The sequence below is a fragment of the Telmatherina bonti genome, assembly GCF_933228915.1.
Source record: "Telmatherina bonti genome assembly, chromosome: 5".
In the NCBI taxonomy this organism is placed as follows: Eukaryota; Metazoa; Chordata; class Actinopteri; order Atheriniformes; family Telmatherinidae; genus Telmatherina; species Telmatherina bonti.
Window position 1 is genome coordinate 6614500 of NC_136623.1, and position 24344 is coordinate 6638843.

Genomic DNA, 24344 nt, shown 5'->3' on the forward strand with positions numbered 1-24344 from the left:
AGACAGAGTTATATTGATAAATATGATGCAACTGACACACAAACAAGCCAAACTTTAATCTGATCAGCATCGGCTGGCGGCCGCTGACCCACTCACTGCCTGTGGAAACAACGTGGACACGGTTCACACACCATTTCTGCTTTTTGGCTCAAGTTTTGTTCAATAGTTTTCATTCATCAGAGGTTTTATTTTCCTGTTTTGGTGGGAAACAGAGGAATACATTTGAAACGATGTTATGAAACATAACTGTTATGATTAAGAGTGTGAAGTTTCTTTTAATAAGTTGATCAACTAATAAATAATGTAATAAATGACCTATACTTAATTATTTCTTTCCTTATTTGTGTCTGGTTCAAACATCCATAACTTTCAAAGTCACAAAAGAATCAAAATTTGTTTTATTTGCAGGGACACTAATACTTCTAATTCTAGTGATATTTTACAAGAGTGAAGGAGACCTTTAAAGGAGTAAAAGAATGTGTCAAAGGGGTTTAAATGGAAGCAAACGATCACTGAATGTAAATAAAAGTAAAACCATGTTGTCATGATGAAAACATGGATATCAGGTCCATGAAAAGAAGCTTCTGGAGAAAAGAAGCTGAAATGACAGAAAACTTGAACATGTCAGAAAGGATTTCATTTCTCTGGAACACGTTCTGTGTTGTCTGCTGCTGGTGCGTTTAATGCCCAGAGCAGGTCTGGGAAAACTACCACAATACTGCACAGTTCCACTCCTCACAGAGCAAAAACCAGCCCAGAGAATAATTCACAATCCTGCTTCCAGAGATCCCAGGAAGCAGAAAAACAATCTGAAATTCACTGTTAATGTTCAATTCTTTCCTCAGAGCTGCAGGGTGAAACTCATCTGCTTGTTTTTGTCGCTCAGGATCAGGTGGAATAACAGAAAAACAGGAAAGTTGAGGTTTTATTCTTCAGTCTTACCCAGTTCTCGCGCTTTGGCGGCGAGACTCAGGCTTTCCAGGAGCTCCACGGCCACGTCCACAGCTGGATTTTCAGTAAACGTTTCGATCATCACCTCCACAACTTCATAGGTTTCCTTCTTCTCCACCTTTTTCTTGGGGACTTTCTGGCCCTGCTTTCTGTGCACGAGCTCGTTGACGAACCTCCTGAAGATGTCCTCGGACAGATCGTCCAGGATGGATTCTAGACACTGCCTGATGTCTCTGGGAGCCATTTGTCAGAGAACAAGCTGCAAGTTGTTCCAGATGCTGTTTCACCTCCACCTGAGCGCGAGCGGAAAGGAAATGCAATGATGCGTTCAGGTGCTGTTGGAACATTTATGTTCGAGGGTAGTAGTTATCTATGCAAGCTTAGAACTGGCCCTATGGGGGACAAAGAGGAATTTGTCAAGTCATAACGTGATTGTTTTAATGAATGAATGAATGAATGAATAAATAAAAAAATAAAAAAACTTTTAGGGCGACAGAAGCGCAACACTTGCATCCTTAAAGTGCACTTGTCTGAACGCAACCATGAAATCACATCTTAATATCACAGCTTCTAAAGTTGCATGAAAAAAGCAGAAATTTCATCTCATCTCTGTTGGTTTTATCCTCACAGCTGCAGCCGCTGCTCCTCCAGGATCACTTGGATCTGCTGCGACTTCTTCCATTAACACAAGAACCACAAGCATCACCTCACTGAAATGGGAAGGGTGTGATATTCCTGCAGGTTTCTTCTTTTCATATATGTTTTATATATTCTTAACTTTTCCCCTTTCTACTAATCTGTTTTTCTTTTGCACCTATTTTATTGTCCATTTTAAAGTTTGAACGATGAGTGTTTGCACACAGATAATCCTGTAAACGTCGGAATGTGGATCTTAATTTGGCTTTTTTCCGTTAAAGAGTGTTTGCTGTTTTATTTCTCCAGCTTGTAGTTTTTATTCACCACTGCAACACAATTCTACAAATGTTAAATGATGATGTCTGTCCCCCCGTGTCTTTACATGATATGAATAAAGTATGATTGTTATCAGTCAATCCTAAACCAAACTGGACGTTACAGCAAAACATTAGAATATTACATAAGACCGATCCAAAAATAGGATTTCTAGAAACGTTGTTGTTCAACTGAAAAGTATGAGCATGTCCTTTTGCATGCAGCACGGAGTCCTTCAGTCCGTGGCTCTGCTCAGGAGAGCCCAGGCGGCTCTGATTGTGGCCAGTAAAGACCAGGATGGTCCTTAAACCAGGTTATGGTAGCTTTGTGGAGCTGCCAGGTCCTGTTGGAAAATGAAATCTGCATCTCCATAAAACTGCTCAGCAGCAGAAAGCATGAAGAGCTCGAAAACCTCCTGGTAGACGGCTGCGTTGACCTTGGACCCAAGAAAACTCAGTGGACCAACCCCAGCAGATGACGTGGTCCCCAAAACCATCACTGACTGGAAACGTTGCACTCCACCTGAAACAACGTGGATCTCCTCTCTTCCTGCAGACTGTGGGACCCGGACTTCCTAAAGACATGCAACGTTTACTGTCATCAGAAAACACAATGTCCGACCACCAGTTCAGTCCTTTTTGTCTTCAGCCCAGGAGAGACGTTTCTGCTGCCGTCGCTTGTTTAGGGGTGGCTTCAAACGAGGCTGGAGTACATGTCTGTGCATGTGTCTGTGCATGTATCTGTGCATGTATCTGTGCATGTGTCTGTGCATGTGTCTGTGCATGTATCTGTGCACGTATCTGTGCATGTGTCTGTGCATGTGTCTGTGCATGTATCTGTGCATGTATCTGTGCATGTGTCTGTACACGTATCTGTGCATGTATCTGTACACGTATCTGTGCATGTTTCTGTACACGTATCTGTGCATGTGTCTATGCATGTGTCTATGCATGTGTCTGTGCATGTGTCTGTGCATGTGTCTGTGCATGTGTCTGTACACGTATCTGTGCATGTGTCTATGCATGTGTCTATGCATGTGTCTGTACATGTGTCTGTGCATGTGTCTGTACACATATCTGTGCATGTATCTGTGCATGTGTCTGTACACGTATCTGTGCATGTATCTGTGCATGTGTCTGTACACGTATCTGTGCATGTATCTGTACACGTATCTGTGCATGTGTCTGTACACATATCTGTGCATGTATCTGTGCATGTGTCTGTACACGTATCTGTGCATGTATCTGTACACGTATCTGTGCATGTATCTGTACACGTATCTGTGCATGTTTCTGTACATGTGTCTGTGCATGTGTCTGTACATGTGTCTGTGCATGTGTCTGTGCATGTGTCTGTACACGTGTCTGTGCATGTGTCTGTACACGTATCTGAGCATGTGTCTGTACACGTATCTGTGCATGTGTCTGTACATGTGTCTGTGCATGTGTCTGTGCATGTGTCTGTGCATGTATCTGTACATGTGTCTGTACACATATCTGTGCATGTATCTGTGCATGTGTCTGTACACGTATCTGTGCATGTATCTGTACACGTATCTGTGCATGTTTCTGTACATGTGTCTGTGCATGTGTCTGTACATGTGTCTGTGCATGTGTCTGTGCATGTGTCTGTACACGTGTCTGTGCATGTGTCTGTACACGTATCTGAGCATGTGTCTGTACACGTATCTGTGCATGTGTCTGTACATGTGTCTGTGCATGTATCTGTGCATGTATCTGTACACGTATCTGTGCATGTATCTGTACATGTATCTGTGCATGTGTCTGTACATGTGTCTGTTCACGTATCTGTGCACGTATCTGTGCATGTGTCTGTACACGTATCTGTGCATGTATCTGTGCATGTGTCTGTACACGTATCTGTGCATGTATCTGTACACGTATCTGTGCATGTTTCTGTACATGTGTCTGTGCATGTGTCTGTACATGTGTCTGTGCATGTGTCTGTGCATGTGTCTGTACACGTGTCTGTGCATGTGTCTGTACACGTATCTGAGCATGTGTCTGTACACGTATCTGTGCATGTGTCTGTACATGTGTCTGTGCATGTGTCTGTGCATGTGTCTGTGCATGTATCTGTACATGTATCTGTGCATGTGTCTGTACATGTGTCTGTACACGTATCTGTGCACGTATCTGTGCATGTGTCTGTACACGTATCTGTGCATGTGTCTATTCATGTGTCTGTACACGTATCAGTGTATGTGTCTGTGCATGTATCTGTGCATGTGTCTGTACACGTATCTGTGCATGTGTCTATGCATGTGTCTATGCATGTGTCTGTACACGTATCTGTGCATGTGTCTGTACATGTGTCTGTGCATGTGTCTGTACACGTATCTGTGCATGTATCTGTGCATGTTTCTGTACATGTGTCTGTGCATGTGTCTGTACACGTATCTGTGCATGTATCTGTGCATGTGTCTGTACACGTATCTGTGCATGTGTCTGTACATGTGTCTGTGCACGTATCAGTGCATGTGTCTGTACACGTATCTGTGCATGTATCTGTGCATGTGTCTGTGCATGTGTCTGTGCATGTATCTGTGCATGTATCTGTACACGTATCTGTGCATGTGTCTATGCATGTGTCTATGCATGTGTCTGTACACGTATCTGTGCATGTGTCTGTGCATGTATCTGTGCATGTATCTGTGCATGTGTCTATACACATATCTGTGCATGTATCTGTGCATGTGTCTGTACACGTATCTGTGCATGTTTCTGTACACGTATCTGTGCATGTGTCTATGCATGTGTCTATGCATGTATCTGTGCATGTGTCTGTGCATGTATCTGTGCATGTATCTGTGCATGTGTCTATACACATATCTGTGCATGTATCTGTGCATGTATCTGTACACGTATCTGTGCATGTTTCTGTACACGTATCTGTGCATGTGTCTATGCATGTGTCTATGCATGTGTCTGTGCATGTGTCTGTGCATGTGTCTGTGCATGTATCTGTGCATGTGTCTGTACACGTATCTGTGCATGTGTCTATGCATGTGTCTATGCATGTGTCTGTACATGTGTCTGTGCATGTGTCTGTGCATGTATCTGTGCATGTATCTGTGCATGTGTCTGTACACATATCTGTGCATGTATCTGTGCATGTGTCTGTACACGTATCTGTGCATGTATCTGTACACGTATCTGTGCATGTTTCTGTACATGTGTCTGTGCATGTGTCTGTACATGTGTCTGTGCATGTGTCTGTGCATGTGTCTGTACACGTGTCTGTGCATGTGTCTGTACACGTATCTGAGCATGTGTCTGTACACGTATCTGTGCATGTGTCTGTACATGTGTCTGTGCATGTGTCTGTGCATGTGTCTGTACACGTATCTGTGCACGTATCTGTGCATGTGTCTGTACACGTATCTGTGCATATGTCTATTCATGTATCTGTACACGTATCAGTGTATGTGTCTGTGCATGTATCTGTGCATGTGTCTGTACACGTATCTGTGCATGTGTCTATGCATGTGTCTGTACACGTATCTGTGCATGTGTCTGTACATGTGTCTGTGCATGTGTCTGTACACGTATCTGTGCATGTATCTGTGCATGTTTCTGTACATGTGTCTGTGCATGTGTCTGTACACGTATCTGTGCATGTATCTGTGCATGTGTCTGTACACGTATCTGTGCATGTGTCTGTACATGTGTCTGTGCATGTATCTGTGCATGTGTCTGTACACGTATCTGTGCATGTGTCTGTACACGTATCTGTGCATGTATCTGTGCATGTGTCTGTGCATGTGTCTGTACACGTATCTGTGCGTGTGTCTGTACATGTGTCTGTGCATGTGTCTGTGCATGTATCTGTACACGTATCTGTGCATGTGTCTGTACACGTATCTGTGCATGTATCTGTACACGTATCTGTGCATGTGTCTGTGCATGTGTCTGTACACGTATCTGTGCATGTATCTGTGCATGTGTCTGTACACGTATCTGTGCATGTGTCTGTACATGTGTCTGTGCATGTATCTGTGCATGTGTCTGTACATGTATCTGTGCATGTGTCTGTACACGTATCTGTGCATGTATCTGTGCATGTGTCTGTGCATGTGTCTGTACACGTATCTGTGCGTGTGTCTGTACATGTGTCTGTGCATGTGTCTGTGCATGTATCTGTACACGTATCTGTGCATGTGTCTGTACACGTATCTGTGCATGTATCTGTACACGTATCTGTGCATGTGTCTATGCATGTGTCTGTACACGTATCTGTGCACGTATCTGTGTATGTGTCTGTGCATGTGTCTGTGCATGTGTCTATGCATGTGTCTGTACACGTATCTGTGCATGTGTCTGTACATGTGTCTGTGCATGTGTCTGTGCATGTATCTGTGCATGTGTCTGTACATGTGTCTGTGCATGTGTCTGTACACGTATCTGTGCATGTATCTGTGCATGTGTCTGTGCATGTGTCTGTACACGTATCTGTGCATGTATCTGTGCATGTATCTGTGCATGTGTCTGTACATGTGTCTGTACATGTGTCTGTACACGTATCTGTGCACGTATCTGTGCATGTGTCTGTACACATATCTGTGCATGTGTCTGTACACGTATCTGTACACGTATCTGTGCATGTGTCTGTGCATGTGTCTGTTCACGTATCTGTGCATGTGTCTGTACACGTATCTGTGCATGTGTCTGTACACGTACCTGTGCATGTGTCTGTACACGTATCTGTGCATGTGTCTATGCATGTGTCTGTACACGTATCTGTGCATGTGTCTGTGCATGTGTCTGTGCATGTGTCTGTACACGTATCTGTGCATGTATCTGTGCATGTGTCTGTACATGTGTCTGTGCATGTGTCTGTACACGTATCTGTGCATGTATCTGTGCATGTGTCTGTTCATGTGTCTGTGCATGTCTGTACACGTATCTGTGCATGTATCTGTGCATGTATCTGTGCATGTGTCTGTACATGTGTCTGTGCATGTGACTGTACACGTATCTGTGCATGTATCTGTGCATGTGTCTGTGCATGTGTCCGTGCATGTGTCTGTACACGTATCTGTGCATGTATCTGTGCATGTATCTGTGCATGTGTCTGTGCATGTGTCTATGCATGTGTCTGTACATGTGTCTGTGCATGTGTCTGTACACGTACCTGTGCATGTGTCTGTACACGTATCTGTGCATGTGTCTATGCATGTGTCTGTACACGTATCTGTGCATGTGTCTGTGCATGTGTCTGTACACGTATCTGTGCATGTATCTGTGCATGTGTCTGTTCATGTGTCTGTGCATGTCTGTACACGTATCTGTGCATGTATCTGTGCATGTATCTGTGCATGTGTCTTTACATGTGTCTGTACATGTGTCTGTGCATGTGTCTGTACACGTATCTGTGCATGTATCTGTGCATGTGTCTGTGCATGTGTCCGTGCATGTGTCTGTACACGTATCTGTGCATGTATCTGTGCATGTGTCTGTGCATGTGTCTATGCATGTGTCTGTACATGTGTCTGTACATGTGTCTGTACATGTGTCTGTGCATGTGTCTGTACACGTATCTGTACATGTATCTGTGCATGTGTCTGTGTATGTGTCTGTGCATGTATCTGTGCATGTATCTGTGCATGTGTCTGTACACGTATCTGTGCATGTGTCTGTACATGTTTCTGTACATGTGTCTGTGCATGTGTCTGTACACGTATCTGTGCATGTATCTGTGCATGTGTCTGTGCATGTGTCCGTGCATGTGTCTGTACACGTATCTGTACATGTGTCCGTACATGTGTCTGTACATGTGTCTGTGCATGTGTCTGTACACGTATCTGTGCATGTGTCTGTACATGTGTCTGTACATGTATCTGTGCATGTGTCTGTACACGTATCTGTACATGTGTCCGTACATGTGTCTGTGCATGTGTCTGTACACGTATCTGTGCACGTATCTGTGCATGTGTCTGTACACATATCTGTGCATGTGTCTGTACACGTATCTGTACACGTATCTGTGCATATGTCTGTGCATGTGTCTGTTCACGTATCTGTGCATGTGTCTGTACACGTATCTGTGCATGTGTCTGTACACGTACCTGTGCATGTGTCTGTACACGTATCTGTGCATGTGTCTATGCATGTGTCTGTACACGTATCTGTGCATGTGTCTGTGCATGTGTCTGTGCATGTGTCTGTACACGTATCTGTGCATGTATCTGTGCATGTGTCTGTACATGTGTCTGTGCATGTGTCTGTACACGTATCTGTGCATGTATCTGTGCATGTGTCTGTTCATGTGTCTGTGCATGTCTGTACACGTATCTGTGCATGTATCTGTGCATGTATCTGTGCATGTGTCTGTACATGTGTCTGTACATGTGTCTGTGCATATGTCTGTACACGTATCTGTGCATGTATCTGTGCATGTGTCTGTGCATGTGTCCGTGTATGTGTCTGTACACGTATCTGTGCATGTATCTGTGCATGTATCTGTGCATGTGTCTGTGCATGTGTCTATGCATGTGTCTGTACATGTGTCTGTACACGTATCTGTGCATGTGTCTGTACACGTATCTGTGCATGTGTCTGTACACGTACCTGTGCATGTGTCTGTACACGTATCTGTGCATGTGTCTATGCATGTGTCTGTACACGTATCTGTGCATGTGTCTGTACACGTATCTGTGCATGTGTCTATGCATGTGTCTGTACACGTATCTGTGCATGTGTCTGTACACGTATCTGTGCATGTATCTGTGCATGTGTCTGTACATGTGTCTGTGCATGTGTCTGTACACGTATCTGTGCATGTATCTGTGCATGTGTCTGTTCATGTGTCTGTGCATGTCTGTACACGTATCTGTGCATGTATCTGTGCATGTGTCTGTACATGTGTCTGTACATGTGTCTGTGCATGTGTCTTTACACGTATCTGTGCATGTATCTGTGCATGTGTCTGTGCATGTGTCTGTACATGTGTCTGTACATGTGTCTGTGCATGTGTCTGTACACGTATCTGTGCATGTATCTGTGCATGTGTCTGTGCATGTGTCCGTGCATGTGTCTGTACACGTATCTGTGCATGTATCTGTGCATGTGTCTGTGCATGTGTCTATGCATGTGTCTGTACATGTGTCTGTACATGTGTCTGTACATGTGTCTGTGCATGTGTCTGTACACGTATCTGTACATGTATCTGTGCATGTGTCTGTGCATGTGTCTGTGCATGTATCTGTGCATGTATCTGTGCATGTGTCTGTACACGTATCTGTGCATGTGTCTGTACATGTTTCTGTACATGTGTCTGTGCATGTGTCTGTACACGTATCTGTGCATGTATCTGTGCATGTGTCTGTGCATGTGTCCGTGCATGTGTCTGTACACGTATCTGTACATGTGTCCGTACATGTGTCTGTACATGTGTCTGTGCATGTGTCTGTACACGTATCTGTGCATGTGTCTGTACATGTGTCTGTACATGTATCTGTGCATGTGTCTGTACACGTATCTGTACATGTGTCCGTACATGTGTCTGTGCATGTGTCTGTGCATGTGTCTGTACATGTGTCTGTACACGTATCTGTGCACGTATCTGTGCATGTGTCTGTACACATATCTGTGCATGTGTCTGTACACGTATCTGTACACGTATCTGTGCATATGTCTGTGCATGTGTCTGTTCACGTATCTGTGCATGTGTCTGTACACGTATCTGTGTATGTGTCTGTACACGTACCTGTGCATGTGTCTGTACACGTATCTGTGCATGTGTCTATGCATGTGTCTGTACACGTATCTGTGCATGTGTCTGTGCATGTGTCTGTGCATGTGTCTGTACACGTATCTGTGCATGTATCTGTGCATGTGTCTGTACATGTGTCTGTGCATGTGTCTGTACACGTATCTGTGCATGTATCTGTGCATGTGTCTGTTCATGTGTCTGTGCATGTCTGTACACGTATCTGTGCATGTATCTGTGCATGTATCTGTGCATGTGTCTGTACATGTGTCTGTACATGTGTCTGTGCATATGTCTGTACACGTATCTGTGCATGTATCTGTGCATGTGTCTGTGCATGTGTCCGTGCATGTGTCTGTACACGTATCTGTGCATGTATCTGTGCATGTGTCTATGCATGTGTCTGTACATGTGTCTGTACATGTGTCTGTACATGTGTCTGTGCATGTGTCTGTACACGTATCTGTACATGTATCTGTGCATGTGTCTGTGCACGTATCTGTGCATGTGTCTGTACATGTTTCTGTACATATGTCTGTGCATGTGTCTGTACACGTATCTGTGCATGTATCTGTGCATGTGTCTGTGCATGTGTCTGTACATGTGTCTGTACATGTATCTGTGCATGTGTCTGTACACGTATCTGTACATGTGTCCGTACATGTGTCTGTGCATGTGTCTGTGCATGTGTCTGTACACGTATCTGTGCATGTGTCTGTACATGTTTCTGTACATGTGTCTGTGCATGTGTCTGTACACGTATCTGTGCATGTATCTGTGCATGTGTCTGTGCATGTGTCTGTACATGTGTCTGTACATGTATCTGTGCATGTGTCTGTACATGTGTCTGTGCATGTATCTGTGCATGTATCTGTGCATGTGTCTGTACACGTATCTGTGCATGTGTCTGTACATGTTTCTGTACATGTGTCTGTGCATGTGTCTGTACACGTATCTGTGCATGTATCTGTGCATGTGTCTGTGCATGTGTCTGTACATGTGTCTGTACATGTATCTGTGCATGTGTCTGTACACGTATCTGTACATGTGTCCGTACATGTGTCTGTGCATGTGTCTGTGCATGTGTCTGTACACGTATCTGTGCATGTGTCTGTACATGTGTCTGTGCATGTGTCTGTACACGTATCTGTGCATGTGTCTGTGCATGTGTCTGTGCATGTGTCTATGCATGTGTCTGTACACGTATCTGTGCATGTGTCTGTACATGTGTCTGTGCATGTGTCTGTGCATGTATCTGTGCATGTATCTGTGCATGTGTCTGTACACGTATCTGTGCATGTATCTGTGCATGTGTCTGTGCACGTATCTGTGCATGTGTCTGTACACGTATCTGTGCATGTGTCTGTGCACGTATCTGTACACGTGTCTGTGCATGTGTCTGTGCATGTGTCTATGCATGTGTCTGTACACGTATATGTGCATGTGTCTGTACATGTGTCTGTGCATGTGTCTGTGCATGTATCTGTGCATGTATCTGTGCATGTGTCTGTACACATATCTGTGCATGTATCTGTGCATGTGTCTGTACACGTATCTCTGCATGTATCTGTACACGTATCTGTGCATGTTTCTGTACATGTGTCTGTGCATGTGTCTGTACACGTATCTGTGCATGTGTCTGTACATGTGTCTGTGCATGTGTCTGTGCATGTGTCTGTACACGTATCTGTGCATGTATCTGTACATGTGTCTATGCATGTGTCTGTACACGTATCTGTGCATGTGTCTGTACACGTATCTGTGCATGTGTCTGTGCATGTGTCTGTACATGTGTCTGTACACGTATCTGTGCACGTATCTGTGCATGTGTCTGTACACATATCTGTGCATGTGTCTGTACACGTATCTGTACACGTATCTGTGCATGTGTCTGTGCATGTGTCTGTACACGTATCTGTGCATGTGTCTGTACACGTATCTGTGCATGTGTCTGTACACGTATCTGTGCATGTGTCTGTACACGTATCTGTGCATGTGTCTGTGCATGTGTCTGTACATGTGTCTGTACACGTATCTGTGCATGTGTCTATGCATGTGTCTGTACACGTATCTGTGCATGTGTCTGTGCATGTGTCTGTACACGTATCTGTGCATGTATCTGTGCATGTGTCTGTACATGTGTCTGTGCATGTGTCTGTACACGTATCTGTGCATGTATCTGTGCATGTGTCTGTTCATGTGTCTGTGCATGTGTCTGTACACGTATCTGTGCATGTATCTGTGCATGTATCTGTGCATGTGTCTGTACATGTGTCTGTACATGTGTCTGTGCATGTGTCTGTACACGTATCTGTGCATGTATCTGTGCATGTGTCTGTGCATGTGTCCGTGCATGTGTCTGTACACGTATCTGTGCATGTATCTGTGCATGTATCTGTGCATGTGTCTGTGCATGTATCTGTGCATGTATCTGTGCATGTGTCTGTACACGTATCTGTGCATGTATCTGTGCATGTGTCTGTACATGTGTCTGTACATGTGTCTGTGCATGTGTCTGTGCATGTGTCTGTACACGTATCTGTGCATGTGTCTGTACATGTGTCTGTACATGTATCTGTGCATGTGTCTGTACACGTATCTGTACATGTGCCCGTACACGTATCTGTGCACGTATCTGTGCATGTGTCTGTACACATATCTGTGCATGTGTCTGTACACGTATCTGTACACGTATCTGTGCATGTGTCTGTGCATGTGTCTGTTCACGTATCTGTGCATGTGTCTGTACACGTATCTGTGCATGTGTCTGTACACGTATCTGTGCATGTGTCTATGCATGTGTCTGTACACGTATCTGTGCATGTGTCTGTGCATGTGTCTGTGCATGTGTCTGTACACGTATCTGTGCATGTATCTGTGCATGTGTCTGTACATGTGTCTGTGCATGTGTCTGTACACGTATCTGTGCATGTATCTGTGCATGTGTCTGTTCATGTGTCTGTGCATGTCTGTACACGTATCTGTGCATGTATCTGTGCATGTGTCTTTGCATGTGTCCGTGCATGTGTCTGTACACGTATCTGTGCATGTATCTGTGCATGTGTCTGTGCATGTGTCTATGCATGTGTCTGTACATGTGTCTGTACACGTATCTGTGCATGTGTCTGTACACGTATCTGTGCATGTGTCTGTACACGTACCTGTGCATGTGTCTGTACACGTATCTGTGCATGTGTCTATGCATGTGTCTGTACACGTATCTGTGCATGTGTCTGTGCATGTGTCTGTGCATGTGTCTGTACACGTATCTGTGCATGTATCTGTGCATGTGTCTGTACATGTGTCTGTGCATGTGTCTGTACACGTATCTGTGCATGTATCTGTGCATGTGTCTGTTCATGTGTCTGTGCATGTCTGTACACGTATCTGTGCATGTATCTGTGCATGTATCTGTGCATGTGTCTGTACATGTGTCTGTACATGTGTCTGTGCATGTGTCTTTTCACGTATCTGTTATCTGTGCATGTGTCTGTGCATGTGTCCGTGCATGTGTCTGTACACGTATCTGTGCATGTATCTGTGCATGTGTCTGTGCATGTGTCTATGCATGTGTCTGTACATGTGTCTGTACATGTGTCTGTGCATGTGTCTGTACACGTATCTGTACATGTATCTGTGCATGTGTCTGTGCATGTGTCTGTGCATGTATCTGTGCATGTATCTGTGCATGTGTCTGTACACGTATCTGTGCATGTGTCTGTACATGTTTCTGTACATGTGTCTGTGCATGTGTCTGTACACGTATCTGTGCATGTATCTGTGCATGTGTCTGTGCATGTGTCCGTGCATGTGTCTGTACACGTATCTGTACATGTGTCCGTACATGTGTCTTTACATGTGTCTGTGCATGTGTCTGTACACGTATCTGTGCATGTGTCTGTACATGTGTCTGTACATGTATCTGTGCATGTGTCTGTACACGTATCTGTACATGTGTCATTACATGTGTCTGTGCATGTGTCTGTGCATGTTTCTGTACACGTATCTGTGCATGTGTCTGTACATGTGTCTGTGCATGTGTCTGTACACGTATCTGTGCATGTGTCTGTGCATGTGTCTGTGCATGTGTCTATGCATGTGTCTGTACACGTATCTGTGCATGTGTCTGTACATGTGTCTGTGCATGTGTCTGTGCATGTATCTGTGCATGTATCTGTGCATGTGTCTGTACACGTATCTTTGCATGTATCTGTGCATGTGTCTGTGCACGTATCTGTGCATGTGTCTGTACACGTATCTGTGCATGTGTCTGTGCACGTATCTGTACACGTGTCTGTGCATGTGTCTGTGCATGTGTCTATGCATGTGTCTGTACACGTATATGTGCATGTGTCTGTACATGTGTCTGTGCATGTGTCTGTACATGTGTCTGTGCATGTATCTGTGCATGTGTCTGTACACATATCTGTGCATGTATCTGTGCATGTGTCTGTACACGTATCTGTGCTTGTATCTGTACACGTATCTGTGCATGTTTCTGTACATGTGTCTGTGCATGTGTCTGTACACGTATCTGTGCATGTATCTGTACATGTGTCTATGCATGTGTCTGTACACGTATCTGTGCATGTGTCTGTACACGTATCTGTGCATGTGTCTGTGCATGTGTCTGTACATGTGTCTGTACACGTATCTGTGCACGTATCTGTGCATGTGTCTGTACACGTGTCTGTGCATGTGTCTGTACACATATCTGTGCATGTGTCTGTACACGTATCTGTACACGTATCTGTGCATGTGTCTGTGCATGTGTCTGTACACGTATCTGTGCATGTGTCTGTACATGTGTCTGTACACGTATCTGTGCATGTGTCTATGCATGTGTCTGTACACGTATCTGTGCATGTGTCTGTGCATGTGTCTGTACACGTATCTGTGCATGTGTCTGTACATGTGTCTGTGCATGTGTCTGTACACGTATCTGTGCATGTATCTGTGCATGTGTCTGTTCATGTGTCTGTGCATGTGTCTGTACACGTATCTGTGCATGTATCTGTGCATGTATCTGTGCATGTGTCTGTACATGTGTCTGTACATGTGTCTGTGCATGTGTCTGTACACGTATCTGTGCATGTATCTGTGCATGTATCTGTGCATGTGTCTGTACATGTGTCTGTACATGTGTCTGTGCATGTGTCTGTACACGTATCTGTGCATGTATCTGTGCATGTGTCTGTGCATGTGTCCGTGCATGTGTCTGTACACGTATCTGTGCATGTGTCTGTGCATGTGTCTGTACACGTATCTGTGCATGTGTCTGTGCATGTGTCTGTGCAGGTATCTGTGCATGTGTCTGTGCACGTATCTGTGCATGTGACTGTGCATGTGACTGTGCATGGTGGTCCCTGAAGCACCGACTCCAGCTGCAGTCCAGTGTTTGTGAATCTCCATGTTTCTGAGTGAGTTTAGTTTCTCAGTCGTCTCTTTAAACCGTACGGTGGCCCTGAAGTGTCACAGCACAACAAAAGCCACAACACGACACATTAAGCCACAACGGAAGTGATTTTTTCCCCTCAGGACCACCGTAATGGAACTGACATCATCTGAAGTGAGCAGCGACGTACGTAACATCACGGGCAGTCAGCTGGTTTCAGTCCTTACAGATGATAAACAGGAGATCATTTGAAAAAGTCCGAGAAGAAAAGAAAACACTGATGGTAAAAAATAAAAATAAAAAACGGATTAAAATAATGTCAGTATGCATTATAATTATTGTTTCAACTGTGTAAATCAGGAGTTATTGTATGTTTCTGTTTACATGGACCAAACCCACCGTCAGCCTGTTGCCTGATAAAGTCCCAGAAACGGAAAACTGGTTGTGGAAAAGACGGGGATGTAAAAAACAAAACAAAAAACAAACCTTTGCTGATTTCAGGGTGACCAGAAGTACGTTTTTACCCGGATATGTCTTATTTTTGACAGCTTAAATAAGAGTTTGACTGGAACGTAAAAATCTACCGGTGTCTACGTCTACGTCAGTCTCATCCGATGCAGAGTAAATACTGTGAGTGTTGATGACACTGCAGACTGAAATGGTCGAGACGGGTCAAAATAGATCAATAAATTGGAGACAGGAGCTTTAAATGGCGCAATGAAGACAGCGACAGCGTCACTTTCTGCAACTTCTGCACCTGTCGGCAGGTATTTTGTCCAACTGCTCATCAGCAAAATGCTTTCATTTGTCCAGAATTAAAAAAAAAAAAATCTTTTTAATTTAATTAAGAAACAATGTTTAATTATGACTGAGCAAATGTTTGACCTTTTTCATTCCAGTTATTTGAGTGACTATTGTGAATTTAACCTTTTTTTTTTTTTTAAATGGAAGGTTATGAATAAATAAATAACTAAATATGAGAATGGCTGCACTGCAGGGAGAATCAAGCTGTAGTTCTGTGGGGTTAAAGGATGCAGCGTCGCATGTTGTCCTGCAGCATCTCTCCATGTTTCTGCCCTGGATGAATTCCACATTTTGTCTGCTGCATTCGCTTCATGTCTTGTAAAATCAAGAGAAAACCGATAAAAATAATTCAAAATTCATTTAAAATGAAGATTTTATTTCAAATGTTCAAACTGCAAAACATTTAGAAAAAGGAGTTAAAAAGAGATGAAAAATTACTGCATAAGTAACAAATCAGTTGTAGGGAATTAATTTCTTTTTCCTGAACTTTTTCTAGATCACTGTCTGAAAAACGTCCTCATGAGAGCATAAAAACATTTTAGCGATATTGAAGAGTTTTTTTTAAATGTGGGGATTTCATTACTGGTTTTTTAATTGTGATATTTAGGTTTTGCACACTTCCAGGAGTGATGCAAACGCAGCTACAGACCCACAGCAATGTTGCAGACAATCTTCCCATGGAGGACGGGACCAAAAGAAACTCTTTTCTTGCTGCTGTAATCCTGAAAACAGGAACAAAGTTGTCGCTTCTCACGGAGAACGTAACGAGTTCTCAGCAGGAAACCTAGTCTGACTGGTTGAGAAGTTTCTTGTAAAGATACGGCTGCTGCTCTTTCAGAGCTGCCAAGAAGACGTCTTTCCCAGCGTCACCGGTTCCATGAAGATATTCAAAAAGCTTCCTCATCTTGCTGGAGGCGGGTTTCTCTTCTCTAACCTCATCATACATTTCTTTATTAATCACGTCATGATCCAGAAGTACATCCAGAATGGGTTCGACGAGTTTCAGGTCCTGGATCAGGGACCTCCTGTGTCTGTCCACAAAGTGTTTCTCTGAGGGAAGAGGAAAGAAAAAGTCTTTTAGTTATGAAATAACTAAAGAATCAGGATCTGAAATCATAAATGTGTAAGCTGGTCAAAGTTTTTATCTTTTAATCTACGTCTGCTGGACAGATTTGGGAGAAGCAGGAAAATATAAAAGTGTTCTTCACATTGGTTCTGGATATAAAATGGAATATTTTCAATGTTGCGTACAGACCCTGTTTACGGTTGTTTACAGCTGTAAACAACCGTAAACAGGGCGACATGCCTCTCAGGCAGGGCCGAAGTTTCCAAAAGGCGGCAGATGCTGCCAGATTTGCTCCTGCAGCCTGAAAGCAACCGGGGAAAACGTTCACTTTCAGTCCAATTTGAAGATGTTTTTGTAGAAATTCTTTTGAGTTTATTCATTTAATAATCAGAAAAACTTCTGTGGTGATCATGTGTTGTTAAAATATGAAATATGTGTGTGTGTGTGTGTGTGTATGATCACAGAGTACTTTAATCATGTAGTGATAGCAACAGCATCATACATCAAAGTCTATAATGAATAAAATAAAATCAGTTAAATCATATAAATTTTTCAGACCTGTTAATAAAATAACACCGGTATGGGATCAATACTTGGTATTGATACAGATACTTTAACTCTGGGTATTGGAAATGAGATCAGACAGAAGAAATGGTTCCAGAACATCCCTAAATTTTAGTTTTTATGAATATTTTATTTATTTTACTCTGTTGTTTTTAGTTATTTCATTCAGATTCATAGTTTGTCACAGTTTAACACCAGAAACAGATTAAAGTCTGACAACAAGATACATAAAGCAGCAAAAATCTTCTCGCCTTGAAGGGAAAAGCAGCAAAATTTGAATGATTCTCGTTGAAGTAGAAGAAGTAGTTGAGCCAAGCCACCTACCTGAACGAGGAGCAGCTGCTGCAGCTGTGAGAAGAAATGAACAATGTTAGACTCTTTAGGATGTGATGAAAGTTAACTTTGTTTTTCATGCAAACTGTAAAATGAAAAGAGGACGGAGTGTTTTGATTCATCTCTCTGGAAGCTGCTGGAGCGTCTGAGCTCCAGCATGTCAAACACCACGTAACGCTGTCTGACCTGCACACTGACGTCCAGTTTTCTTTCCCATTAGATTATTTCATTTCAGAATCATGGAATAAATACTCTTTACTGTCTGAACCACGACACCAGATCAGCGACTTGAGTCTGAAAACAAAGTTATTTGATCCATCAGATGTTGTCTCCTCTGAACCAGGGTCGGCAACTCTGGTCCCCGAAGGCCTGCAAGTGTTCAGAGTTTCCCTGCTGCAACACGCTGGACTCAGATCAACGCGTGACCAGCAGACCTGTGCAGAGTTTCATGTCAAGCTCTGCACAGGTCTGCAGGTTCTGTCTGTTGTGTGTCAGGTGTGTTGCAGCAGGGAAACTCCCACCTCTGCTTTAAATGTAAAGCTGAAAAACTGCCAGAAACCTCGTAAATCAGCAGGATAAAGAAGTTGTCGGTGGACTTTGTTCACTACTGTGACAAGGCGGCTTAAATGCGTTTATGCGTACATGCAAACAAAACAGACTCGATACTTCCACAGATGAATCTTTTTGCATTTACAGGCTCATTTTGCTCTAATTAAAGCTGAAACACACAAAGCCCAATGTGACACAGGTGATCCACACAGTTTCTGAGACACTTATCCGGGGTCCTGCAGCTTATTTAGTCAGGATTTTATTCATTTAGCTGTTTTTTGCTGCATTTTACTACTTTAATGCTTTCTTTGAACCATTCATTTAGTTTTTAACATTTATGAGAATCTAACTGAAACGTTTTGTGCTTCACAGATAAACGTCAACATGCCGGGAGTCAAAAGAAGCTGGATTAGAGTCTGTTCAAGTTCATTTGTCACGTCTGTGACTCAAACCTAAATCACTATCCATCCATCCATCTTCTGCCGCTTATCCGGGGTCGGGTCGCGGGGGCAGCAGCCTAAGCAGGGAAGCCCAGACTTCCCTCTCCCCAGCCACATTTGCCAACTCTGCGGGGGGGATCCTGAGGCGTTCCCAGGCCAGCCGAGAGATATAATCCCTCCAGCGTATCCTGGGTCTTCCCCGGGGTCTCCTCCCAGAGGGACGTGCCTGGAACACCTCACCAGGGAGGTCCAGGAGGCATCCTGACCAGATGCCCGAGCCACCTCAACTGGTTCCTCTCAATGCGGAGGAGCAGCGGCTCTACTCTGATCTCCTCCCGGATGACCGAGCTCCTCACCCTATCTCTAAGGGAGAGCCCGGCCACCCTGCGGAGGAAACTCATTTCAGCCGCCTGTATACGAGATCTCCTTCTTTCGGTCACGACCCACAGCTCATGACCATAGGTGAGGGTAGGAATGTAGATCGACTGGTAAATTGAGAGCTTCAATTCAGCTTAAGAATTCAAAATCCTGTTGAACACAATCTGATACTGGTCTTCTGCCCACAAACAGCCTCCAGGATGAAGGTTACACTAAAATACTGTTGATGTATCACATAGTAATAAATTATAAATATACCTACCTAAAAAATGCGTCAACGTTTTGTCAAAGAGCTTTATCATCACGAAATCAAACTTGTCTTACGGTGTGTTCAGACCAAACGTGTTTTGAGGTTTCCATGTAAAGTCTATGGGGAGGCGCGGCAAGGGGGCGTCGAGCTTTCTCGCGTCATGTTTTGAGCGTTTTGGGCGTTAGCGTTCCGCGCGTCAAAAGCCAGAGATGGGCAAAGCTGAACTTTGGCCACTCGACGCGGGGCGTCAACCAATCAGAGCGATCAGCTCGCAGTTCCTGGAGGATTCCTGTGGTGAACCCAGACACAGGGCTGAGATGCGATTACTCCGTGCAATATTTAGGAAAACCATTCCTTGCTAAAAAGCTGAATGTTACTGATTTGGCAACGTAGCAGGATACGTTGCCTAGCAACGCTTTGTTTGGGGGCGGCGGCGGCTCTCTGCTGAGTGCGGCTCTTGTTGCATTAACACCGACAATCACTGCCCAACGACAACGTCCTCTAGCTTTATTTATTAAATAAAACCATGCCATCTCTCTACTGAATCCGCCATCATTCAGACTGACCGGAAGGAAAGCGCCGCCTCCCTCTTCTCTTTTCCGCCGCGTTTGCCGCTCGCTCCAGACAAGCGGCAAACGCAGCAGGAGCGTTTTGGCTGTCGGACACAAAAGTAGCAGTTTAGTGACCAGAGTCGAGCGTTCAGCGTTTTGGACGCTAAAAATGCGTTTGGTCTGAACACACCGTTACCAGTTTTGAAGGACTAGAAGTCCTGTTGAGGGTGTTCATGTGGTTTTGCACATTTATAGTGCTACAAATGAATTAACGCATCATAATCATGCTAAGTGTAAACCCTCATTTTTCATTGACACTAACTGTAACTGTGAGACCTGTAACTACGACACGCCGACCCCACAGCTCAGATTAACATCGTCAGCGTGTTTCACCTCCACAATGAAGACCCAAACCTCATGTCAGAGCAGTTTTGGGCCAAGTAGCAGTAGTTATGCTTTGCTCCAACAGCCTATATACAAGCTGAGTGAAGTATCAACCCTTTTAGACCTATCCATGTCAAAAATGGTAGGAAACATCCAATATGTCTCATATTAAGTCTTTATTTATCCCTTTAGGAGAATGTAACAAGAACATCCCTTTTTGGGGGATATTTACTATTCATGAGCTTATAGCGGGATCTTCTGCTTCCTGGGATCCATCAGGGGACAGAAGACAGGCATCAGGTTGTGTCCAACAGCAAAGTTTTTACCATAAAATGATGCTAAATGTCCCAGAAACTGTGTGTATCATATGCATCACTGTTGCTGAGTTTGTGTTTGTCTTCCAGGACACGTTAACCAAGAGGTGAAGAAATAAAAAGTAAAAAGGGTTTCAATGCAGTGATATTTGTGTTTTGTCTTAGTATAGCTAATGCTAGCTCACCTGGAGGAGGACCGCCTGCTCCAGCTGTGAAAGTAAATTCAGCAGTGTTAGGGTCTGGAAATGAGACGCAGTTTAAACTTTCCCTGCTTTATGGGAAGATTTAACATTAAAACATGATTTCACTGCACATCACCACCTATAAAACCTTAAACATGACTAGTTAAGCTGCTAAGCTAACAAAGCCGCCTCACTGAGCAGCAGATGTTTAAGTCGTTTAAGATATTCAGATCTAAACGTGGTGAAAACATCTCACCTTCACATGGAGGTAGAGCCAACACACTCACCTGGAGCATCTGCTGCAGCTGGGGGGAGAAAACACACGGCGTTGGAGCGTTAAATGCCATGCAGATGAAACTTTTCATGCAAGTTTATGTGTTTGGTGACCCCTCATGAAGGACTGAGGATCCACCAGATACTCCCATGTTATAACAGGAGGTAAGACAACTCACCAGCGCCGGGACCAGGCTTCGCTTTATATCCACACGCCTTCGCTAAAGCAGCTGCAAACACAAGCGTTAAAGAGTTAAATTCATTCAGACACGATGGGAATGAAGCCTGACACACAGTTAGGAAATAAAACATGAAAGGAAGACTTGATGGGAGTGATGGCACGGAGACGGAGGCATGCAGGGAGTCTGAGCAGGGGCGGATGTTTCAGGTTCACGTGCCATGGATGAGTTAAAGCGCTGAAGATCAGAGTGAAAGACCAGTTCTTGGTTTTTGTCCCATCAAACATAACCTGGTAGCAGCAGAATAAAGAGCTTTTCCACTTTGGAAACTTTTTATATGATTTATTTACAACCTCAAGTTGTTTTACATATTTTACAGCTCCGTTTAGAGGGGGGGGGTGATAACGCTCTGACTTATCTCTTAGTCGCCACTGGGAAAAGCTTGGCGACAACCGTGAGGTCACTGAGAGGGGGCGGGGTTACTGACAGGTGACATTGTCCTCTTGTGGCACCATGACTAAGCAGCAGGGTCTGAAGAGTCTGGCGTCTGTCTGACCTTTGTAAAGACTCATTAGGGGCACCAAGAAGCCACGAGGGTCGTGTCGGGTTAATGAGAGGTGGGATTAAAGTCTGTCTACCAGACTGACGCCTCTCACTGGAGTCAAAGGAAGATACCCAGTCTACCTGCAGCAGGTGTTGGTCAAGGTGGTGTAGCTGATCAGCTTTGATTTTACTTTCACTTAACCCTCTGACTAGCAAAATAAAACTCATTTAGAAATGCAAATATTTCTTCATGTTAAAAAACCATGAATAAAATATATACTGTATAAAATGAGTCATTTTTGAAGAAACACAATTACATGGCTATTTTTATACTTTACTATCAGTTTTAAAATGAAGAAAATCACGATGATTGAATGCAAAAAAGGATCAAATGTTTTTCCATGCAATGCAGTAGAAAAGAGCAAAAGAAGAAGAAGAAAAAGAGGAAAGGGAAGAAAAAGAAAAAGAGAAATGATAAGAAGAAGAAAAGGAATAAGGGAAGAGAAGAAAGCCATCATTTCTAACGACAAGAATCAAACATTACTGATACTTTTTGTGTAATTACATTGTGTACATAAAGCTATACTTCTATATAAATATAAATGTGAGTATATGGACATGTGTATGAAAATCCACAACAGCAAGTATATATGTAGGTTATGGGTACATGCATGTGTGGATATGTGATAAAATATAAGTGCATAGGCAGGTATGTGAGTATAAATACATAGATAGGTGTATGACTACATATCAAGGTATATTGTTTTGTCTCTGTGTGTACATGTATAAGTATTTATTTATCTTTTATTTTGTCTTCTACTTGCTCCTTTTCAGACTCTGTCAAAACTTACTTTGCTTTAACTTGTTGATTAAATTGTTATTTTTGCCCATAATAAAAATAGAGAAATCAGATCAATAATAAATAATATACAAAATAAATATATATATTAATATATAAAAATAAATAATATATAAATCCACAAATAAATAAATAAATTCAACAGAAAAATGACTAAAACCTGCCTTTGTTATTGCATTTCTATTTATAAAAATGAGTTGGTGAGGAAGGTGTGGACGGTCTACAGAGCCTCATGATGGCGGGCTGCAGACCCCGGCGTTGGAGGAAAGCGGAGAGGAAAGACACAAAGTAATCTTTCTAAAAACAGCCTGGTCCAGTTTGTAGACTGAAACCAGTGGCACACAGCAGCAAACCAGTATAGCTGCTGCGGTTGATGGTTTTCCTCTCCTACGTGAGCTGCTGCTTTGCCTGTTTCCAGGTGAGTCTTTAGCTGCTGGGACTTGACAGAAACCTCACATGATGACAGACACTGCAGGTCAGATTCAGTCTGTGTGAAGCAGAAACTGAAGACTTTCACCTCCAGGTCCAAAATGTGGCAAATATGTATGTTTATGTTGTTTAACTGAGGATTTTAGACCTGAAAGAACCAGATCATGTTTAATTACGTTGTTATACATGAAACATTAGATTCCTTTCTTTTTACAGCTGCAACCAGTTCCAACTGGTTTCCCTCCAACTGGTGATTCAGACTGGATGTCTCCGCAGGAAAATGTCCGAAAGTGAAAGAAAAAAGAGAAGAAGAAGCAGGAAGAAGATGTTGGTTTGTTTTCACTGAACGCAACTAATGGCGCAAACTTGAGTCAAATCCCGCGTGAGCGACGTGCGCGTGTTCTTACCCAGTTCCTCTGCGTTACTGGTGAGGCTGATCTCTTCCAGCAGCTCCACGGCCACGTCCACAGCCCCACTGGCAGTGAAGGTCGCGACCATCACCTCTGTAACTTGCCAGTGTTTCTTCCCCTCCACCCTGTTCAGCAGCACGCGCGGCTCCTGCTGTCTGTGCACGAGCTCGTTGACGAACCTGTCAAAGTCTTCCCCTGCCAGGCTGCCCAGGACTCTGTCCAAACACTGCCTGCTGTTTTTGGGAGGCATTTTTCAGAGAAAAGGTTGGAAATGATCGATCCTGGTGTGACCACGTCCAGCTGCGCGCAGTGGTGCGTTCACGTCCTGTTGCGATGTTCTCAGACTGAGAGAAGCACCGCCAGAGTGAAATTACGACACACACACACACACACACACACACACACACAGATCAGGCTAGGTGAGAAGCAGCCTTCCAGGAGGAAACCACAGGAATAAATGTGTCCCATCATTTAGTACATACTTATTTATGAAAGCTGTGAGTTTGGTGGAGCTCATTTCCCGCCAGAAATAACCACAACGCTCACCCTGGCATGGCACCAGAACACAGACAGCTTCATCTTCCTCCTTCATACTCAGACCAAAACATTTCCTATGAGATGCGGTGAGTGAAGGAGGCTCAGTGTTCAGGTTACATCGTGTTCAGGGATCATTCCTGTTTGGCTTCTCAGCTGACTTGATCACTTTTTATTTCCTTTGTTTTCTGGACTTCTGATGAGAAACTGCTGCTGGTCGTTGAGGGATGAAGACATCTGAGATGGGGCCAACAAGCGCCACTGAGGGACACGA

At 43.7% G+C, this 24344-nt stretch overlaps 2 protein-coding genes across 2 annotated transcripts in view; both read right to left on the reverse strand.

Annotated features, from left to right (window-relative positions):
• LOC306755957 (apoptosis-associated speck-like protein containing a CARD) overlaps positions 1–1195 on the reverse strand; it is a gene marked incomplete at both ends in the record, with an annotated part of 2175 nt that extends 980 nt beyond the window's left edge. Inside the window, 2 exons of the mRNA XM_079240547.1 lie at positions 97–99; positions 943–1195. Of these exons, the coding sequence (XP_079096673.1) occupies positions 97–99; positions 943–1195 (256 nt within the window). The remainder of the gene's footprint in view (positions 1–96; positions 100–942) is intronic.
• A 15102-nt stretch (positions 1196–16297) lies between these two features.
• On the reverse strand, positions 16298–24088 carry LOC306756136 (apoptosis-associated speck-like protein containing a CARD). The gene is made up of 6 exons (XM_079240806.1): positions 24019–24088; positions 23534–23880; positions 21296–21346; positions 21131–21148; positions 17787–17810; positions 16298–16882 (listed from the first exon to the last, which is right to left on the reverse strand). Exons 2-6 carry the CDS (start codon positions 23784–23786, stop codon positions 16617–16619), a joined length of 612 nt encoding a protein of 203 aa, XP_079096932.1. The 5' UTR covers positions 23787–23880; positions 24019–24088; the 3' UTR covers positions 16298–16616.
• Positions 24089–24344: the final 256 nt, after the last annotated feature.

Bases quoted from the DNA above. Each gene is read 5' to 3' on its own strand.
- LOC306756136 (XM_079240806.1), bottom strand. From the start codon at position 23,786: ATGCCTCCCAAAAACAGCAGGCAGTGTTTGGACAGAGTCCTGGGCAGC. The intron at 21,347-23,533 runs GTAAGAACACGC...TTGTGTTTGCAG, and splicing joins CAGTAACGCAGAGGAACTGG to CTGCTTTAGCGAAGGCGTGT. The intron at 16,883-17,786 runs GTAGGTGGCTTG...CTCTTCCCTCAG, and splicing joins AGCAGCTGCTCCTCGTTCAG to AGAAACACTTTGTGGACAGA.